Here is a 23,610-nt window from a genome sequence, read left to right on the forward strand (position 1 = left end):
TGGTGTCTGATAATTGCTTCTTGGTGTGGGACCTGTGGGACGCCCCCACCCCGCCCACCCCCACCACAGTACACATTGAAATTGTGACCTCAGAACACAGGAGGCTCACGGGGCGCTGCTTTAAGCAGCCTTTTGTAAGATGAGAAAAAGCAGTAGAAATTAGAGGGTCAGAATGGGAAAGCAGCTGGAGGTTGAAGTGTGGTCCAGTAGAAAAATGTGGTCTATTTTTGATTTTCTTACTAGGATAAGGCAAACTACACACTACAGAGACTAAGCATTAAGTAAAGGGACATTCCATGACTCTGGACATTCTTCAGAAAGTCAACCAAGTTATCTGGATGGGCCAATATCTATCTGTTCATGGTACGGTCTCAAAGATGAAATTAAAAAACCCAAGTAAAAATCCTGATTCATTCAGTTTTGGCCAATTTTGACATTTCTCTTGCTTGATGGAGCACTCTAGTGCCCAGTATGAGTCCATACTGGTGCCTTAATCTAGCCCAAGTCCTTCATGGTCAAGATGGTATAAAAATACAAATCATCCCATTATCTTAAGATCTACTGGAATTTTTAGACTGGCTCACCTAGAAATTAGAGCATCATCGAGTTAAGTGAAAGATGCTCATAGCTCCGTTATAGGCAACTGAGATGTTTTCTATGAAATACTTTTGAAAATGCGTTTTTTTTTTTTTTTACTTTAAGCCAGTTAAACTCTTAAATCTCAGCTTTTATTTCTCTGCAAAATGGAGACAATCCCTACACCCCTAAGGCTGTGGTAGAGATTAAATAAGATTATGCACGAGTTCACTTTGTACTAACTGGGTCACCCAACCAAAAGTAGCGTTCTAAAACCCAAAGGCCTTTTACTTTAGTTTCTTACTTGAATGTCATGTCATCCTCACAAGTTATTTCCATTTTACAGATAAGGAAAATAAGATTCAAAGTACATAATCTGCAACATATAGGATTAGATGCCCTCTACTGAAGCCAGAAATGGAAGGAACTTGAATTGAAATAGAATCCAAAGCTGGAAAATAAGTTTTGTAGACTTAACCCGGGAGCAGTTTTGAAAACGAGGAAAAGCATGAGAAATGACTGAAAAATCAGATGTACCCTAAAAGGTGGTATATCCAAGGGACTCAGTGCCCTACTTGGATTTTAAAAGCCTGAGAGGCAGATTTGGAGTGTGACTGACTCCATCTTTTACCTGGAAAGGATTACCTAAGGGCAATGGCTGGGATGACAGAAGGATGCTATCCTGGGGAAAGTTAAAAATACAGGGGGCAAGAGCTGAGGTGAAGTCACAGAAAAAGTTGAAGAAATGAATGGAACATCAAGAAAAGGCTTGTCTACTAGTAAAGAAAATAAAAGGGCCATTTCTGTATTCCTTGACCACAAATACTATTGTTGACACGAGGATCTATTTTTGAAAAAGTACTAGGAACCACCCATTTGCAAAGAGAAAACAAAAAAAGGATCCTGACTCAACGGTCCTTACCACAGCTTCTAGGTATAAGAGCGCACTGGTTTTCATGTGGTTTAAAAAATACCACTGGGAACAGACCAGGAAAATTAGACTTTTGGTTTGCTTTCTCAATTTCAAATGAGACGGCGGCTTCTCAGAGAACCTGCATCCATATACTGAAAAGACAAACCTAGGAAGATATGTCTAGCCTGTAGATAACTGCAACTTCCAGGATTAAAAGGAAACATCCTAAGGAATATTATTAGATGACTTAAAAAATGTGCAAAGTTCCCAAGAAATACAAACTTGGTAACGTACAGAGTAACAAAGGAATGTTGCTATTTAATCCAAACAGAAGAGTTCAGCAATAGTCCATTCTTGGTTTTTGTCAATAACCGGATATGGGGGTGGGGAGTCCTTAACTGAGGTTGTACAGACTGTTTTAAGAAAGTAACTTTAAGAGCTTCTTTCAGACACCTGCACATTTTCACACATACACAATTCTTAAAATCATTTTCAGCAAGTTCTTGTATACTCCAGTATGAAAGAAATTAACTAGCCTACCCCTCCCATTTTTCTCTGTGGTTTGTCTTTCAGAAAAATTGAACTTTATGAGCATTGACCAGTTACAATTTCTTCATAAATAATAGGCATGGCTATTTTATTAACTCTATTATCATATTCTTTTAATCATCACCTGATAGTGACCCTCAAAGACTTTAAATCTAGGTAATTTACAAATGTTTTGCATTAGTGAAATCCATAGATTATCAAGTATTCCCTCAATCCTTTTTGAAATCTTGGCTCTCTAGTTTTAGATTTATCTTTTAAAGTACAGGGCCTAGTTTCCATACTTCAGCACTTTACATTCATGATTCAAATAGGCTTGAAACCACTATCCCAATTTGTCTCTTGTTATAATGCCTTGGTAATTCCTCTGAAATTGCAGAAATAAATCATGCCAAAGGTTCTACTGTTTGTTTTTGATCTTGGGAGATGTCATGATATGACCCTTGGTGCTTTAATATACAAAAATAACAAATTTATTTTCCAGCTTTAAATAATTATTACGTTCTTATAGTTCCAGGATCACATTTTTAAAAACTCTCAACTTTTCATTTTAAATAGAGACTATTACTGACTTATCCAAGAACATTCAAATTTAACAGACTCTTCATCTATTTCTGGGGCATACACTGTCGTATTTTGAGGGTTTTTTGTACAGCTTTAAAGATGGTGAGACTGACTTTCCCCATCTTTGCGTTCAATGTTAGTGTGTGCAGTAAATTATAAACTGGAATATTGCTGGTTGGCACTGAACAAAGATTTATGTAATTTTGGTCCTCACGGTCTCTTCTTAAACTAGTAAGCTTATTATTAAGCTAGTTCTTTTCAGTTTGTTGCTGTATATATCATAGCTGAGTATCGTAGCTCTTTCTGAAAACTCTCACATTTAAAAAAGGTATTTACCCACACTCTTACAAAAGACTGAAGATTTTTAATTTTAAATAGACAGCAGGAACTCATTTGGGCATCAGGTTATGAACATCTCCATTATTTATGAGACATCTAAAAGATACCCTGAGGGGCCTGGAAATGGGTGTTTTCTCTTCAGCCCTGTCTCTCTTTTGTCTTCTAATCTCCATCAATAAATTGATCAATGAACTGGTTACTATTTAAAACATCTTAACCATGAAATCCTCTGTGGAAGTTCTCTCATACAGGTGTACAAACACTACCTTTAAAATATAAAAAGCAGATACTAATACAGAGGTAGCATAGAAAATCCCAAAGTGGGAAAATTTGACATTCTTTCACAATTTTCAATTACTTGATATTGTCAGCTAGATAAAGGGAAATACTTTTTGAGATATTCAAGTATGAAGGTATGACAGTTTAAAGAGAACAGCTATTCTGAATCTTTACTAAATGGAATCTTATTAGATTTCTCTATGTCCTTCCCTATTTCATCAATGCTCCACTGCCTACAGTAGTAGCTTAAGTCACGGAAACAAAATGGTTAAGGTATGGACCAGCCATAAAACAAAGTATTACTGCAACCACTAAATTATATTGCGTATACTGACATGGAAAAGAAGTTCATGATATATTATAAATGTCCCTAACCCCTACTATTTATAAAAAGTTTGGAATGAGAAAAGTAGAAATTTGAGGAACAGGTAGCAGATTGAGAACCAGTGTCTCTACGCTAACAGGTTCACTGATAATAATTGGAAGTGTGATAGCATCCCTATACCTATTTCCTAAACCTAATTATTCTAGCCTTCTTCACACTTGCTAAAAACTTATTTTGGAAGAGGATTCTCCTGTTAAAATACTTTTTAGGAAAGACACGAGTAGCTGGAAATGGGAAACTTTGTAAAAGGAAATTTTCAGTTTTGGTAAATAGGTATCTTCCAGTCTAAACTAACAACTACACGAAAAACACCAAGGAGAATACATTCAAGTTAATGGAAACAAGTCTTTATTAAGTAACTTTTAATATCAGAAAAATAAAACTCTTATAATTCTCTTTACAGCAAATATATAATATCAGTGCTTTGGCCATCTTAAGTTAAAGGCCCTTTATCATAAAATATATGGTTTTAAACTTTACTCAAGTTGAATTTGTAATCCCTATGACTTCCCTACATATACATAACAAAAGAGTGTAGTAAAATTAGCAAATACTAAACTATATTGATAATTTATCATTCTTAGTTTGTGGTTTTTAGAAACAGTACACGCACCTAATATATATGTCGATTCCTTGGCTTATTAGTTGCAGTGTACAATGCAACAAAATACAAAATACATGCTTGGTGAACATTCGTTCATATCTACAAGACGGCAGCTAAAGATTAGGTTTCAATACTGACATTTAACTATCCTACAAGCAATTAGCATTACATCATAATATGCCATCAAGGCAATTTTTTTATACTGAAAAAATCAAAATAAAAACCGTTATTTGTAAACTTTTATACGAAATGTAACTCTTCAAGTGGAAATAAAAAATAAAATTTGTCTATTTACTATTCAATACACATAGGATTTCAACTTTTGTTATACTGAGAAAAAAAGCTCTTTTGTGTTGGGAAAATAATGCTTCAAAAAATAATTAGTAGAAAACCCCACCAGTATAATGTTTTGTCCTTTCAATGCCAGCATAGATTTGGGAACATACTGAGGATGAAGTTATAGACATCCACAGGTGAAATGTAAAAGTGTATTTTAAAGAAATCTTTCCTTGTGATTGGAAATAGTTTTGAAATGAAGTAAACTGATTGGAAGTCGTCACAGCTGCTTTTGTGAATTATGCTAAGGGCATTATCCCTCTCTCTCCCTCCCCCTTCCCTAAATTACTAAAAAATAAAATATTTATAATGTGCAAGACAAATATGGATTGAACATAAAATGTTTCACATTTTGATCTAGAGTCTAAAAAGTAATCAATAGCTTGATCAGACTAATGAGTGGAATGTTCGCATCTTCAATTATTAGCCAATACAGGTGCATCCCAAAGCACTTCCTGCAATGGGAAAACCCAGGTGGCATTTCCACATTCACTGAGGGAGGCAATGGGTAGGAATTCACAATCAACACAACTGCATTCCTGATCCACTGATCATACCAACCGCGAGCACTCTGGGCGAGATGAAGGTCAATGTAGCAGTTTTTGTCCCAAATTATAACCAGTGATTGAGTAAACTGCCATCAGCCTATTATTACCAATAAGTAATCACAATGCTTTAAAAAGTTATTTGCAATCCTGCAGAATTAGGCATAAGTTGTTGTAAAATAAAAAACAAACCTGTTTTGTCAAAACTGGCAGTGTAAAGAAGGCAGCACTGGAAGTGTCTGAATCATCTGTAATGCCAAGTACCCTCCATAAATTCTTAATGTGGTTAGGCTTTGGGACTCATTGTTTTTAAATTTTAGACGTATACACTTTTCTCATAGGCTCACACAACCTATGATCATCTTCACTCAGCCGAGCTGAACTTCAGCTTTAGCAATTCTTGTACAAGCTTTGTCTCTGGGTCTACAGGATATTAATAATTCAAACCAAACTAATAGACAAGAGACCACTTAGGTTTAGTGTTACCATAGCAGCCTTTTATAAGTTTACTAACAACTTTAGCCTAATCCCAATAAAGCCTGATAACAGTCATAAGAATTCATTAGGAAGTTTACTGGGGGTACCATTATACCCATGCCTTTACGAGTCCATATAGAGATATAGTATTTATGTATATATATATAGTTAAGAGTGAATTTGGATTGCCTGAGTAACAGCTGTCTGGCAAACTGGACATGATGGCGTTCTCTTTTCACAGATCTTGTTGGCACATTCCATGCAGAAGAGGTTGTGGCCACATGGAACTAGGGCAGCAATAACTTCATTCTCAAAGCAAATCACACAGTCGTGCTTTCGTCTTGATTCTGGAGGTGAACTAGAGGTGGAACCACCATTGGAAGAGGAGTAACTATTGGTACCATTAGAAAAAGCAGGGATGTATATTGGAAGGCCAACATGGTTGCCTGTACTAGGTGGGTCGCTCCTAACCCTCCGAGCAAGTGGGTGTTCAATGCTCTCAGGAAACGTAGGAGACAGACGAGGAGTAGATGGCTGACTTCCTCTACGCTGAGTCTTCATGTTGCCAGAAGGATCACTCCCAAAGCCAGAGAGTGGGTTCACTGGTTCAAATGGAGTCCAGATAGTTTGAGCGGATGTTGGTAAAGAGTCAAAGGCAGGAGAATCAACGGCAAGATCTTCTGAGCCTACAGATGGTAGTGTATCTCCAAACCAAAAGTTTCCTGTGCTAAATGGGCTTGTTGGACTAAAGTCAGCCAGCCTGTTGCTTCCAAAGTAGGAATCGGTGGAACCACTTCCCAGAGAACTGGAACTATCATTTCGATAATTGGATATCATTCTTGCGCGGCTAGGAGGAACCGGATTGGAGGAGAGCCACGCAGAGCTAAGAGTGCCACTTTCAAAGCTTACGTCAGTACCGTTGTAATGGAAATCATTCTCTTCATTGAGCTCGATATAGTTTCCTGTACGCATGGCAATATGCATTTCTATTTCCTCTCGTGCTCGGTCAACATTTTCAGGCATCCCTGTCACTTCGAAGACAGGCTCCTTATCTCTGCTTGGAGTTACTATATATGTGTGGGTCTGCTGCTGAATTCTTTTAATAGTTGCTCCTTTGGGTCCAACTACTAATCCTACCACACGATAGGGGACCCTGACTTGAACGGTGGTTTGGCCAGGCAGATTAGGACTACATGACAACCCTCCCAGGGCAGGGCCATTTTTGTTTCGAGATGCACGAATCATGGAGAAGTGCTCTGCAGCTGAGAGGATTTCTCTTTTGGCCATGGCAACATCTTCCTTCCGTCCAGTGACAACAAAAATGGGCTCTTCACCACGAACAGGTGTTTTGATGTACGTGTTTGTCTTGGCTCTCAGTGCTTTAATTTTACAACCTGTTAGAAAAAAAGAAATCATAAGAATCAACGTCTACTTCAATAATATTGATAAAGACAAATCACAGAAAGCTCCTTTCCAGCTCAGCATCTGCTTCTGGGCAGCTAGAGTTCTCTACAAAGGTAAGCTATGCCATGAGTGGTCTGAATCTCAGACTTCTGAAGGCTTAGTATCCCACCTCAGGATGTCGATGGCAAAGAGAAACCATTAATGTACATGTCAGATATTTAATAGCACTTGTCTCATTTAATCCACACATTAACCTTAAGAACTAGACTCTTCTATTCCTTTTACTGTGAAACATACATGAGCACAGAAAAATTGTATAACTTGTCAAGGTCGCACAGCTAGTAAGTGGCAGAGCCAGGTAAACCAAGTCAGATTTCAAAATCTATGGTTTTTTGGTTAGTCCAAGAACCTCAAGTTTCACACAACTATACCATATGGTAGACATTCTAACCGATTTCCACTTAACTGCCTTATTTTAACTTAATATTACTCCTTTCTGTGAAACTCAATGGTGACAGCAGCAAAGGGCTCATGACTAGTAGGAGTAGGGCATCTCACTTTTGCTCCCATCAGCTAAATTTTAGACTAAGAATCAGTTTTGTTTATTTCCATATCTGTTTATGGTAGTTGTACTCATGTGTTAACTAAATTAACTATTACATAAACCGGTGAAGTATGAATACAAAGAGACATTGTACTTATGTAAAAAGTAAATTATTTTTGAAAATTTCAACGAAGATGAGTATCTTAAAGGGAAAAAAAAGGTGCAGTTGAATTATGTATGGGTGAGACAACTATAAAAGCCTAGGACTTTGCACTCCCTAAAATTCTTAGAAATTACATGGAATATGGGCATTAAATGTGGTTTTATTGAAGGACTATTCTTATTGGAAGACCCATTCTCAAATAAAAGGCTTTGGCCCCAAATAATCTGAAGTATATTTAAGTTAAAATACCTAAGACATATATGCATAACTACCCACCATGATTCCCTACTTTAACTCTTTGGAAAAATTACTCATTACCACCAGTGCCAGCTGTGTAAGATTAGAGGGCTTTAAATTGTTAACTTAAAATGTCAAATACACAACTAAGTCACAAAACTCTGGGGTTATAATTTTGCAAGATCTTAACATGAAGCTTGCCAAAACAGATTTGCTCTCATGAATATATTATGCTATTCCTAGTTCCTCAAAATAATGAAAAAAAGGTGCTGTTGAAGATATTCGTCACAATCTGGGGAAGTCTTTTTCTTAAACCTTCCCTTTCTTTTTTGTGCTCCGGTATATTCATAATGTACAAAAACTAAGTCTTTGTAGACATCAATTCTAACCTGCATAACTGCAGTGGTACCCAGCTCCCACCATAGGTCTCCTGTCTTGCCTCACTCAGTCATTTTCTATATTCACTTTAGTCAGATGATGCTTTCTAAACAAAGCACAGATAGCATGATCGCTTCTTTGCATACAGTGGTTTAATGGCTCCCTTTTATCTTTAGGCAAATATGGCACGCAGGCCCCTCTTCACCCGATTACCAATCTCTAGCTTTATCTCTTTACCACTCCCCTTTTCCCCAGTCATCACTTCTTAACCTCTGCAGTGTGCTCCATCATATTAAACTCCTATCTGTGTTCCCTTGCTTCTATGACTAGAATATTCCTCCGTCTTTGGCTCTTTACCACTTGTACCTCTTGGCTAGGTCTGCTAACTCCTGCTAGCTCTTCAGATTTTAGTTTAGGTGCCTCATCCTCTATGAAGCTTCCTCTCCCTTAGGACTGGTTTGTGGATCCTTCCTAAGCATTCCCAAAGCACTGAGTGGTTGACTGCGAGATTTTCATATTCTGGCCCCATACTGCTAATCCAACCCTTTTGAAAGGAGTTGATTATGCTATAACTTCCGTTATAGCATATTCAACACTTTACTCAACTTACCATTGAATTTTCACATCTTAACCACAAATGACGACCCCTTTCCAACAAACTGTAGAAATTATAAATAGCTGCTTTCTCACTGTTGGATCCTGGGTATCTATCATGAAAGCACTTTTAGAGTAGAGTTTAACTTGAAGGCTATATTCATTTGAGAAGACTACAGGGGAGACACGGCAAAAAGCAAAACTGTAAGGAAAGCCCTTAGTGCAGTACCTGGATCGAGTTAGAAAGGCCAAGGGGAGGGGGTGGCTTGGGGGCTATCAGGAAATTACAAGTTAAATGCTACTGTAAAACACAGAAGTTTTTATTATAGAGTGCTGCTGTAAGTTTACATCTATAATGAATTACCAGAAGATTGATATGCTATACCTGCTTTTGCTCCACAATAGGAAGTAAAGATCAGAGCAACGAAACTTCCATATTTACTTATTATTTATATAGGCTGAATCTCCAGAAGACTCCCTGATTCAGTGCAGAAAGTGATGCTTGGTGCTGAGAACTGAGATCATTTTCCATTGGCCAATATGTGGCTGATGGAATGACATCTAAGAAATTCTGAAAGGGGTGATGTGACTGTGTAACTGTTGATACTATACTCATTTTTACTATATCATACACTTATTACTCAGATGAGTTTACACTCTGGGCTACAACTTGTCAAAAAGGCAGTCTGACAGAATCGCATTCCTAACAAACAGGATCCAGACCATCCTGCAGAAGAACACTGGGCGATTTCTCTTAAGGACAGAGAGAATTAGCTTAAGGATTGGCCCCTCTCCATCCTTACTAATCTTGACCATTAGAAACCTGAATTAAGAAATTTCTCTAAATAAATACTTCTGAGAATATAAGCAACTATAAGTTTCACCTTAGAATACTTATTATTTAACACCTAATAAATATATTATTAACTAAGAAAATATGCCTAAAGGTACACAGAACACCATTTGGCCTCTGGTTGGTAATACATGGCTCATTAGAGAGACAGAAGATGAACGTTTTGAGCATGAACTATGTCTGAGATTGGGAGTTAGGACAGGACTTACCCTGCCCAAAAGGGTCATTGCTTAGGTTTTGTGGATCAGGAAAAAGTGGTAACAGAAGATAGCAAAACCAACAACCCCTTTTTAAGCCACTGCCAACAAAAACCGAAGTATTTCTTCTCCTAAGTTTTATAGGACAGTTTTAACATAAGAGCTTAAACTCAGATCGGATTAGGACTATAAGGAAACCTCATCAATCATCATGTTGTTTCTACAGGAACACAGATATTCCAGCACATAGTTCTAAGTAGGTGACAAACTAAAGAAGAAAAAACTTGCTTGATTTTTCAGGTGGAGATAAAAAAGCTTTTTGTAGCATTTTAGATGGAGTTTCTATTTGAAAATTCAAAGACATTAAAAAAAATCATGGAGTAATTTATAATCTCAAAGCAGCACAAAACTCAGAAGCTATAAAAGTACTGATAAATTAGACTGTACTTTACAGTTCCCATTTTCATGTGAATTGAGGTACCATTTTCCACCTGTAAGACTGTCAAATATTAAAAATAGTGCTATTAAGAATGGGGAAAAGCATCCTCATATCTAGCTGCTGAAGAGCCTAAACTGCCCGAGGGCAGTCTGTAATATCTATTAAAATTACAACTGCATATACCTTTTACCCCTACAATCCCACTCATAGAAGTGAATCTGTAGAAATACCTGAACAGGTGCAAAATGACTTTTATTTTACTTATTATTTGTATTAGTGTGAGGCTCGTACAGATAAATAATGGAATACTATGCAGTCATAAAACTGGTTGACTTAGGGGGACAGGGTAGAAGGGAGATAGTTTTCCTTGTACACTATTTTTTATTAATTTTGAGCCATAAAAATGCATTAGCTTTTCAAAGAAATATGGTTAAATTAGAAGAATTAAAGAGAAATTAAACATAAATGATACTGTTTACTAGATTTAGCATTATTGATTAGACTTTTGGTTAATACTGAGATTATTTTCAATTGTATAAACAGCAGGGAAATGATTTCATATCCTCAAAGCTTAAAGGGTTTTAATTCGAAGAGGTTTAAAAGACTAACAATTGTTTTCTTACAACTACAGATAAAAACCAACATAGAGCAAGTTGTATACCAGCCTGTTGTATAGAGGTTAAGAACTAAGGTAGCACCAACTTTCAAAGTTGTAATTTTATTGGGAAGTAAATTACCCCCAAACAAAAAAGTTTCCTATTTACCTCCTTGGTGTAGGAACCCATTTCCCCTTTCTGCATCACTGTGGCTGGGGCTGTTTCACCTTAAACCCTGTAGTGGCAGCCAGAATTCTGGTCCTCTCAGAAGCAAAGGCCCTATCTTGCTTTCACAGGGTCAGAGGGAGACCTAAGGTCCCTGTTGCTGGGAGAGGAGTTGAAAGGAAGAAAAGGAATTGAAAGGATGGTATCTTGAGTGTTTCTCAGACCAAGGGTTTGCAATATTAATTTAATGGGTAGCAATCAGCATAAAAAAAGAGAACTCCATGTGTTCTAAATGTTTCAGTGAAATACATGTACAATGGGCTTCAATGTGAAATATTCTTTTGCTTGTGTGTGTGTGTGTGGGGGGGGGGGGCGGGGGGGGGGGTGTCACAGTCCCGAAAAGTGTAAAACTACTAGACTAGATCATCTTAAAGGCCACTTTTAACTTCCTTTACACATGTCGAGTGATGTACTTATAACAAAATCAAGGTGTTGGCACGGCTGTGTTCCTTTTTTAGGGAAGCTCCAGGGAATGATCTGTTTCCTTACTCCTACAGGTTACCGGAAGAATTTAGCTGCTTACAATTACAGGACCGAGCTGAGCTCCCTGTTTCCCTGCAGGGTGTCAGCTGAGGGCCATTCCCAGCTTCTATAAGCCACCCACATTCCTTGGCTTATGGCCCCTTTCCTCCATCTTTAGAGTCAGCAATGGAGATCGAATCCTTCTCATGCTACAAATCTCTCCCCTTCTCACATCTCTGACCCAATTAGGAAAGGGTTTCTGCTTTTGAAGACTCATGTCATTACACTGGGCCCTCTAAGATAATCTCAAGACATCTCCCCATCTCAAGGTCCATACTCCACATACATATTCAGTTTGAGGGGAAAGGGTTTATTCTGCCCACCACATTACATTACCATTTTCTTTTCTTCCATTTTTTCTTTTCTTCCAAGTCCCTGGCTTTTGAACCTAGGAGAGTAGTTGGTTTGTGAACAATTTAAACCCTAAACCGGGGCACTGGGGATGGGGGGGAGGGGGAGGCGGCTGGAAAATTCGAGGATCACAGGCACTGGAATTATGGTGATAGGAGAGAGCTAAAAATAAAAACAGGCAGAAAAATAAGCAAGCCACGATGTTGACAAAATATAGAGTGTTTATGTTGAGAAGTGAGTGATCTGGCAGGAGATGCACATGTAAAAGCTGGCCTCCACCTGTCCTGAGGGCTTTGCCTAGCTGTTCCTAGCTAAACCACTCCTTCTTCGGTCCAAGAATAATGTACCAAATGTGAGAAAAAGGGTCAGCCTAATGCTTGGACTTACTATTCAAGTATTAAATTCCCTATGAAAGTGCAGGTGCTAATTCTGGGTGATATAAAGGAACTATCATAACTTTTGCTCTCAAGGAGCTCAGTCTAGAAAGGGTACAGTCAGTCACATAAACAACAAAGATATAACTGATATCGTGAAAACATACAAAGCAGTGGGAGCATAGAAAAGGATGACTTTATCGATTATAATAAATGAAAGAAAGCTACAAAGGCATTTGAATTTAGGTTTGAAAAAAGGTGATTTTGCCAGGCCTAAAGGGGAGCGGAGAGAACTGCACATACCCGAGCAGAAATTCTAACGTACAACATAGCAGTCAGGTGCCCACCCCTGGCATGGTACTGTGAGAGCTTCAAGTGACTGGAGGGGAGAAGGCTAGATGAGGAGGTGGACATCTTCGATATCAAGCAAGGGTTTAAACTCTATCTTGTAGGTGCATAAAGAATTTGTTTTTTTGTTTGTTTGTTTTTTTAAAGAATCCCCTAATGTTATATGAAGTATTGCTGATTTTTGACAAAGATAATTTTGGTTCCCCAAAATTAAATTCACTGTATTTTCCATTTGCTTCACAAATTACCTACATACATAAGAGATTTACCTACCTTTTCTCCCAGACTTTCTCATCCCCTAAATATGCCTTGTTCCTCTCCTCTACTTCTGCTCAAATATCTCCCTACATAACCCAGAAAACCCTCCTAATACTACTACTGAGTAACAAACATGGCCATTTGGAAAAGATGAGATTGTATGTGTGAAAGGCTCTATGAACTCAAGAACAATACAAACATAGGTATGACTCACTATTTTAGCTACCACATATGAACCTTAAAAGGTCCACTTTGTTTAAATTTATTGAAGTGACATTGGTTAATAAAATTATATGGGTTTCAACCAGGTCCAGTTTAAAAGAAACAATGTAAGGAACAAAAAATTGATTGCCTGTAGGTCTGAGTTCTAATCTATCACTAGCTATTTGTGCTGTGAACGTTAGGTCATTCAAACTCCAGGTCCTTTCCATGCTTATATTTTTTGACCAAGCCCCTCTTCTCCTAGGAAATACAGTCACCTCTTTTTTCTAAAATCCATATTTCACATATGAATATCTATTTTTTCTTTCCTCAAGGAAAGGCAGACCGAGTAATGGTTAGGAACACAAGATTTTGGACCATCACTAATCAGCTTTGTGAACCTTAACAGGTCACTAAACCCCTACCTCTCTTTCATGAGTGAGGAACTATGATTAAAGATACTTCTCTCATTTGGTTATTGCAAAGGTTTAATAAAATATTAAAACACTTATTACAATGCCTGTTATTCAAGTAGGTAGCTTTTTAAACTGTCCACCACCCACCCCCCTTTAAGTGATTTCACGAATAAAACTAAGATATTAGGATTAATTTTTAAATATTAAAAACTTACAGCACACTTTCCCAAACTCTATTTATACTCTCATTTAATCATCATAATAGAGCGTTTTAGAGGTACTCTTTAAGGGCAGGAAAAGAGCTTAAAAGAATTGCTCAAGATCCCCTAGCTGCAAAGTCAGATTTCACACCCAAGTTGTCTTAATAATTCCACACATTCCTCAGTATGCCATACTATTTTTCTCTAAAAGCATTAGAGAAATACACTAAATTCATGTTTTGTGATATATTAGAATTAATGAGGTGTGGTCATATTATTTAATGATTTTATATAAAGTAAGATCAGTTTCCTTTTAGAACAGTCGAGAGAGACTATTCAAAAGCTCCTTTAATTTTCCAAGAGACTCAATTTCAGTATTATATCTTCAAAGAATGATGACTACCCAGTAAAAGTGTTTCTTGTACACAACTTAATCCAACATTTAAATAAAATGTTTAGATTGGCAGTGCAATGTATTCCTAAATCACAATATCGAAATAATAGTTTTCTCCTTTCTAGGGTTCAAGTGTCTTTTTATAGCTCTTTCCAGTCAAAATTCTCTGAAATTTTTAAAGAGACATTTCAAACAGCTTCATTTATGTGATTTTAGTTTGTATTCATATAGACATCTAATGCTTTAAGTCAAGTAGTATTCATTGTTCTTAAAAGCTCTACACAACTTGAGGCTGACTGGCTCCTAAGGTAAAGGGTTAGAGATAAAGGAACGAGGGAAAAACACCCTAATTACCACAATACGGAAATTAAAACAATAAATAATAAAATTGCAAGTTTCTAATCTAAATTCATTTCAATAAAACAAATAGTATCTTATTTTGTTTCAGGTACTGTGATATTAAGGATGTAAAGATGACTACGAATCACTCTTGCCCTCACTGACTTGTACCAACTTCAAGCACCAAAAGATCCGGTGGCTTATAGGTACCTATACGTGGTTCATGTACAGGTAACGAACTGTCATTTTCTTTTCTTTTATTGGTGGTGATATTGTTAAAATATTTATATACTTGCTGACTTTATGTCTGCTTGTCCTACCACATTTTGAGATAGGAGTGTTGAAGTCTTCAATTCTTTCTGCCTGACACTCTGGTAAGTTATTTATTATATCCACAGATCTGTTTCCTTATCTATATGGTGGAAATAAGAATGGACGCGATGAGATGATACACTGCCTGATACACTTAAAAGTTTTTAAAAGAAAATAAAAATGAATCAGTTTTCTATAGAAAGTTATAAACATTGAAAGACTAGAACTCCTAAAAATAATAGATTTATATTGTGAAAATCATGTTAAATTTACAAAACTGGAAGGAGATATGAAGTCCATCTAACCGGTAATTTGAAACCTGGCTTACTCTTGCACGATTTTAGGAACCCTTTTTGGACAAAAATCAGAATATAAGAGGAACAAAAGATAATCTAGTTTAATATTTTATAGGTGAGAGAAAACTGAAACCCAGAATTGCTCAGTTATAAACTATTATCTCCTAAACACACCATTCTCTCAGCCTACCTTATTTTTCTACTTGAGTCTTATAAGTGGAGAATTCCCTGCATGTACAGGTGTATTTAAAACAGAAGTTAAACTATATGTAAATCCTCCCCCCTCCTTTTTTTTTTTTACCATTTAGAGTACTGAAATTCTTAATTAAAAAAAGGGCTCATTGGCCTTTCAAATATGAAACACCTAGAAGAGGGTGTAAATTAGAGATGAAAGGCCGAATAAATTTCCTAAGTGGGGATTTTAAAATTAGGTTTATGCCCTTTAGAGGATGTTAATAGAAACCTGTCTGGGTATCATACAATGGAATCAGATTCATTTGTAAAGTAATTTTTCCTCCAGACTAGCTTAGTTTTACCATTTATATTTCAAAAACCCTAATTTTACATAGATTTGAAGGCACGTTGTAAACTTTTAAAAACATAATGCAGACCATTTAGTTAGTGGTATACTATAGGAAAAACTTACTAAAATGACAATTTTTGGTTTCAACTAGCATTTGCTCAGAATACAAATCTAGCAATAAAAATTATAAACTTTACCTTACCTCATATACAATTTATTATTTCTATACTTTCAATTTTACAGTGAATTTGTACTAATGGGATCTCAAACTTGATCCTCATAACAAATGGGAGGTGGGAGGGACCAGGGAAGGAAAGCAAGTGGAATAGGTTTGGTTTTATTTTCCCCACAAGAGGAAAATTGGAGACTCAACAAGGTTGATTTGCCCAAGGTTACAGGCAACAAAGAGCAAAACTAGGTCTCCAACACGTTTTCTGACTCCAACTTCAATGTCCTTTCCTGCAATAAACTAAGTAGTACTGGTGGACAGGTAGAAAACGAGCCAAAGGGGAGAGGAGACTGGTACAGAAAGGGGGACAGTAATACAAAGGTCAGTTCAAAGTATAAATACTTTTACATCAGTTACTTTTTGGGGAGATTTCCTAGTTATTCAGTACTATCCCTTCCTGCTCTCCTCCAACCCAACCATGCTCAGTACCAACCACCTTACACTTACCTTCAACTACACCTGCAGTTCATATTATTCCATGATAAAACTTTACTTGTGGTCAAGTCAGGCATCCCTGCATACAATAGTAGTTTTTGCTTACTGTACAAAGTTAACAAACCATGTGCACATGAATTGTTCTTAAATCCCAAACACTGGCATAAAAGTGGATCTATAGTTATGCAGTATAACTTAAAATTCTCAAAACCAGTCATAGACTAAAGACTTGAACTCGAATGCTATTCAAATAGCAATAGGCTATGCATACATTCAGTTTTATAGATGGGCTTGGAAATAGTAACACTGGAAAATGGTAAAGGCTTAAACATCAGATTTAATCTTTCTAAATGTCTCTACAGTAGCTAATGGTATACAGCATGGGAAAAAATTCACAAGTAAATTCACAAATTATGGTATATAATGTGAGAAACATTAAGATGCAGCCTAATAAAAAATATATCACTTTAGAATCACCTAAACATCAATGGGGTTCTAAAATAAGATTATCCATAATCTACTTGAAGTTTCCTAAGTGAATTTTTAAACTGCAAATATACTTTCCTATTTAGTATCTTATGAACATTATTATCTATTTTTTCATTTTGAGTTTAATTTTAAGTTACAAATTCTACATGGCATAATTTATATTTTAAGAAAATCCTGTAACAACCTCACAGATTACAAACTAATACTATGGTAGTCATCATGGCTGTTCACTAATATTCTGGCTCTCTCCTTCTGGGCACGTGGTTGTAATGCACTTTCTTGCTCACATGAATTTAGGTGTGGCCAGATGACTTGCTCTGATTAATGAAATATGAGCAGATGTGATAATTATTACTGCCAGGTCTAAAACATTTAAAGACTAGCAGGTGCTATGCCATTGTCTCTCATCCCTCTGGCACAGCGGGAAGGACCAACAACACTTGAGGAAGTTGCTTCCTTGGCCTGCGTTCCCTGAATGACTAAAATGAGCAGAGCCTCTGTGAACAGAAATAAACCTTTGATCTTTTAAGATTGGGAAGTTTGATATCAGAGCACAATTTAAGCCGATCTGGACAGAAGTGCTAAGTATCTAACAGGCATTCAGATGTCAGTTCATTCTTTTCTATCACTGGAGAATAAAATGTGTGTAACTGCTGAAGCCAAGAAAGGCAAACAAGATTAAACAGTGGTTCTCATTAACTTTAGATTTGACTTGAAAATGTGCTTATCACTTAATTTCATATTTATCACCTTATTTGTTTATCATTCAGTCTCTTATGAGGAAGAAGAATCCGAAGCCTAGGGAGTTTAGCCTAGGGAGTTTAAGTGACTTGTTCAAGATCACAGAATTACTGACACAGAGTAATCAGAATTTAGAAATTTTAATTTCTGATTCCTGGCTCTTTCCAAAATACCACAACTGAGCAGAGACTGTTAGGAACAATTTGAAGTCATTTACAATATGTATTTTTATATTAAAACATATATTCTAGAACATTTTTAAATCAGTTTAAGGCAAAGCTATTAAATTCTTTAATCTGTACAAATATCAAATTCATTCAAAACTAAATACACAAAATATTAAGCATTACCCTATAACTAAATGCTACCTTTCTTTAAAAACTTAAGATGTTAAAAGAACATCTAACCCATAAACTGTTGCAAATTTTTCTAAATAGAAATCTCTGTAACAGAGTAATTGTTCTCAAATACTTGACTCTCTGGATCATTTTCAGATTGTTTGGTAACTGAGGGTAGAAAATACACCCTTGATTTACCACTGTATTTTCCATATCCTCCCTAGTGAATCAAAATAGTTCATGAGCTGAATAAGACAGAAAGAAAAGGCAGTAGATTCCCCATCCCTTTGCAAGAACAATTATAACTGAATCTTTCCCAATGGTCCCAGAGCTCAATCAAACTATTATCAACTAAATTTAAAATTTAAAGCCTAGAAAGTTAATTTTAAAAGCTAGTGTGTATATATACACACAAATTAACTATAAAATGGCAGTGAATTTTTAGACACATTAAAACTAGAATATTAGAATAACTCTGCCTTCTGTGTAGTAGAGACACCAAACTTTTATTAGTGATATTTTAAAATTATACATACTAGACATATAGTATCTCAACTTATGATTAGAGCAGAAATTAACCCAAAAGAAATACTATTAACCTTCGAGAGCAGGATGCTTCAATACTGAGGCAGCAATATAGAGTAAGAATTTTATAATGTCAAATGAACTGGTCAAATCCTAGTACCATTAATTGAGAAAGTTACCTTTCAGAACTTCAGATTCTACATCTGTAAAATGAGGATAAGTGCCCAGAAGGGTTAAATGGCACCAGTAAAGCACCCAAGATAGTACCAGGCAAAAGAGATATCAACCACCCTCCCAGGGCCCCTAAAGAAAGACACTGTGTTTTAGCATTATTCTGAAACTGTTTTTCCTCCTGAAATATGCATTTCTTCTTGAATAGGGAGTATATGTATAGCAAGACTAAGCCTTTTCTTTTTCTCTCGGACAAACACGCACATACCTTATTTCAGTTGTGTCAGAACTTAAAAACTGAGAAAGTTTCTATGAAACTGGGAAAAATTGTCTCAAGGATGCACTTAACGCAATTTGAATTAATGTAACATATTGTTTAAAAAGTGACAATAAACACAACTACTGGATATCAGTAAAGGCAGAGTAGCTTAATAAAGACAAAAAAATTTCCAAGAGTCTAACTCAATGAAAGCCAAAGTAGGGTGCAAGAAAATCCAGTGGAGTTCAGAAAAAAAAAAAGTGTAACTCCAATTTCCATTTTTACCTTGCTCTTTTTTCCCCATGCTTTATAATGTATATTATATCAGCATACATGTTATTTATACATAAATGTTTAGATTTGGGAGTATAAACTTAAACTTTTTTGAAGGTATACAATAAAAAAATGCTATAGATGACTTTTTTAGACTGTGAGGCTAGAGAACACATGTCCACATCATCAATACAGTCACTAATGAAAACAGTTGACACACATTAATTTTAAACAGTGGTATAAAACCTTGGGTTTTAATCTTTTAAAACAACTGGATCTATGACATCAATATTTATAATGTAGTTAAGAATGTCTTAACTACATTATAGAGAGTCCTACTGGATAGCAACTGACTGCAAATTGGAACAAAGTCCATTGACTTTAACCTGTTAATCACTGTGTATATGTCTTGCAGGTACTACATTTTTGAAAGGCCTTAAATCTGTTGTCAAGTGTATTGTCAATGTCTATATTCTAAAACTTCTTTTGATTATCAGTAAGCCTCTTTAGTTACTGGCAGTCTTTTATACATTTTAAAAATACAGTTGGTTTAAAAATAAGATACAAAGCTTAAAAAATGGGGCCAGTTTCACACTTGCAAACAACCATACACTACTGGGTAGTATAAATATGAGGTCAACACTCTGCCAACTTTGATCAGTATTAAAAGCAGTGTTGGTTTTTTGAAAGACACTGGAACCAGAGGCCCATCTACTCGAGTTGCTTAATCTATATGGCTCAGAATTCCATTTCTGTCCTACTCTTCACTTTAGAGCTGAAGTCATAAACCAATTAAGAGATGTCAAACAAAATTATGACTTCAGGTAATGAATAAAATGGCAGGAATAGAAAATTCCTAAGGATGAAAATTTAGTTCATCCAAAGCAAACAAATTAAATTTTGTTTTGCTCTTATTCACTAGGGGAAACTATCACACCATAAAAGGATACAAACATTAGAAGTTACCTAGTTCTCCACAGGAAAGTGAAAATACTTTACAGGTTTTATTATGGTGCTGCTGAGGGGTCGGGGTGGCAAAAGGGGTCAATGAACCACTTAGCAGTTGAATGGTTCAGAACAGCAAAGGAGCACGGATTTTCTACTCTTAATAAAACAGAGAATGATGACATACTTTTAACAATACTATCAATTCTAGGAAAATATTAAGTGCAAAAGGAATAGTGAGCAATTTATCTCCATGGCCTAAGACACAGATTCACATTTCCTTATTAACCAATAAGCAGAGCCCTAAAAAGAAAAACTAAAGACTTTATTTCATTTGTTGTAATTTAATAGATACAAAATAAAAACTTGGAATGAATTCAGCTTACTTTTAAATAATGGATTTGTATAAACATTAAGTTTGCACAATAAAGGACCTATTTTATAGTGCTTTAAAAGGTATAATATGGGAACAAAAGTTTGTATTAAACCAAATGTACAAAAAATATCTTGTCCTTTAGTAAAACTGACATGTAAATGCTCTTTGTTATTCTAAACCATCACCATAAGCATATTGTTGTAACTTGTGCTTAGAAAGTGACATCCTAGTATGGCAATAAAGGTTTTTCATACTCTGGCTTAAACATAAACCTTCCTGGCCCCTTTTCATATCCTTAAAAAAATAAAAATAAAAAATGCAATTTTCCAATCATACTTAGAGATTATTCCTCCACACCTTTCCTTATTGTTCCTCAGTCTTTCTTCCATCTCCACTTGTTAAAGTCCTGTCCATTCTCCAAGGCCCTCCAGAGTTGATGTTCTCTTATGTATGACTTGTGCATGTCACACATTATAGTTAGTGCCATTCCACTGTTTATTAGACTGTTAGTTATCTAGGGCAGCAAGTTTGCCTAACCAATTTCACATTCTCAACTACCATAAACTCAATGCCCGGAAAAATACAAGCTTGATACATAGCAATTGTTGGATGTTCTTAACTGAATGGCCAACTCATTCTTCATCTGGAAATTACAAAAGCCCGAACAAGGCATGCGAAAGTTATTTGCCAAACTATGGTAATAAACTCTCAGTTGAATGGCACCAGCTTTGAACAGTGCTTTAAGTACCAATCATCAGGTGGTCCGAAATAAGCCATTTCCTCTATCCAGATTTCGGATGAGTTTTTCTTATTAAAATCCTAGAGGTAAGAAATGAGCCAACTCTGATATCTGAAACCACCATTTCAACAGACCTCTTATTTATGTGTACTTTAGACCACTTGGGAAAGATGAGATCATTTAAGCAGCAGCGCCATCATTTCTTTATTTGACCCCAACAATGCTCTCAACCTAACAGCAAAGAGACACGCATCAACCAGGCTAACTCATATTGTAATAAGGTAGCTGCTGGTATATTTACTTTAATAAAGGGAAAAGAACTATACTAAAGAGCATTGGACCGTCTCTAAAAATGTCGGATTCAGAGGTACTCTGAGCATCCCCTTCCCCCACCTTCACAAATCTACTCCTGGAATCTGAGACATAGGTCCTTTGTCTGAACAATGTGGGAGGAGTCTGTCTGCAGTACTGGTGTGCTGGCAAGAGAATTTACTGAACACGGAATAAACGCATCAAGTTCCTTAACTCAATTGCATTACTGTTGAATTTTCACACATCGTGTACAGTAAAGTGCACTAAAAGGTAGGCAATGTCCCTTTTCGAGTTAAAATGTATCAAAAGGAACACAAAATTAACGAGAGAATTAGGCTGCACTTCAAAAGCTAAGTTTCGGAATAGCAGAGGGGGTTGTTTATGAAACCGACCACTTGAACATCCCCTTCCCTCTCTAAAGAACTCGCTTACAAGCCTCCATTTGTCCATTTCTTTATCTGAACAAGCTGTTGTAAAGGAAGCCGAGCGCTTTTACAAGAGTTGGGGATCCAACTTGCAATCTCGGAGGTTTCCATGCAGAACACCAAATGCACAATCCACCCAACCTTTTACCACCTCACTGAGGTTTCTGGTGCCACGCCAGCCTGGTGTTCCACGAACACTGCATGAGTAAAGTGAACACCGCCGGATCGGGTGGCTCAAGAAACTTAACACCTTTTTCATCATACAAAAAGAGCGGTACACACCGTGCGTTTTCGAAAGGGCCCATCTTCTCATCCCGTCGACCCTCGGCTCCTCCCAGGTCCCTTCGTGGTGGACTTGGGGGGGGGGGGCTCACCAGGTTCGCTTGTTCTGCCCCAAGCCCTTTTCTCGCGTTTCCCCACCCACGCCCGGGGCCATGCCCAGTAAATCCTCCTCCCTGCACTCACCCTGGCGACCGACAATCTCAGCGACATGCTCGGAGCTGGGAACCGGGACGCACTCGGTGGTGTTGACGCTCTTCCTCCGCAGAAGGGCCGCCTGCTCCCCGTTCAGGGCGGCTGCCGCCGCCCCGCAACCGCCGGGGCCGTAGGCGTGGGACAGCATCGCCGCCATCATGCCCTGGGCATCGTCCCCTCCGTACAGCACCCCTGCCGCCGCGGCTGCCTCCCGGGCATCGAAGCCGGGAGCGGGCAGCAGAACCGACCCCAGGGACCCGCCCGGAATCGGCTGGGTCTGGGAGGCGGCGGCCGCGGGCGGCGACAGCAGCAGCAGCGACGGCCGGTCCTCCTCCTCTGCCTCCTCCAGCTCCTCCTCCTCCTCCAGCAGGTCTCCATCCAGCTCCGCTTCCTCCCCCTCCTCTTCGTCCTCCTCCAGCTCCAGTTCGGCAGTCTCAGGGATCCCGGGCCGGCCGGGCGGCGCCCGCTCCTCCGAAGACATACCCGCCGCCCGCCTGGCTTGGCCCTGCGCTGCCGCGGCCCTTAGCGCTGGCGCTCCGGGTTCCGCCGGGCTGGGGTCGTCGAGGCCTAGCGCGGCCAGGCGCTCCCTCAGCAGGAGCCCGTCCCCCTCGAGTTCCGGGCCGGTCGCGGGCGGCGGCAGCGGCGGTGGCGGGGGCGGCTGCGGCAGGGGGGCCGGGGCCGCCGCCAGGGCCAGGGCCGCGGAGCTGCCGCTCGGCATCGCGGCGGCGCGCTGTCAATGGCGGCGGCGGCGGCGGCGGCTGGGTCAGGCGAGGCGGGCGGCGAGCCCCATGGCGGACAGGGCCCGGGCCCTGCTCAGCGCGCAAACACCTTTCCTCTGGGGAGGCAGCAGGGCCGGCGACCCGGCCTAAGGAGCGCCAGGGCCGCCCGGAGATCGGAGAGGGCGGGGTGGAGGGGCAGGGGAAGGAGGCAGAGGCAGGTAACTAGGTGGGTGGGTGGGGACGGCAGCGGGGCGGGCTGGTGGAGGTGGCAGCGGCTCCCCTCTCAGGGTTTCTTTTGTTTCATGGCCTTAACCAGCCCCCGGCGCGCGCGGCGGCGGAGGCGACGCCCCACGCCGCTCTCCGAATGAAGCCGGCGCGCTCTGATTGGGCGCTTTTAATCTCTGGGAGCCCGCCCTCTCCTCCCCTCAGCCT

General features: G+C 38.5%; 1 protein-coding gene across 1 annotated transcript; it reads right to left on the reverse strand.

Annotated features, from left to right (window-relative positions):
• Nucleotides 1-3,927: 3,927 nt before the first annotated feature.
• On the reverse strand, nt 3,928-23,539 carry MEX3C (mex-3 RNA binding family member C). The gene is made up of 2 exons (XM_016148789.2): nt 22,451-23,539; nt 3,928-6,958 (listed from the first exon to the last, which is right to left on the reverse strand). The coding sequence occupies exons 1-2, from the start codon at nt 23,175-23,177 to the stop codon at nt 5,733-5,735; spliced, it is 1,953 nt and encodes a 650-aa protein (XP_016004275.1). The 5' UTR covers nt 23,178-23,539; the 3' UTR covers nt 3,928-5,732.
• Between the last annotated feature and the right edge of the window lie 71 nt (nt 23,540-23,610).

This window comes from Rousettus aegyptiacus, unplaced genomic scaffold (assembly GCF_014176215.1).
Source record: "Rousettus aegyptiacus isolate mRouAeg1 unplaced genomic scaffold, mRouAeg1.p scaffold_m13_p_12, whole genome shotgun sequence".
Taxonomy (NCBI): Eukaryota; Metazoa; Chordata; class Mammalia; order Chiroptera; family Pteropodidae; genus Rousettus; species Rousettus aegyptiacus.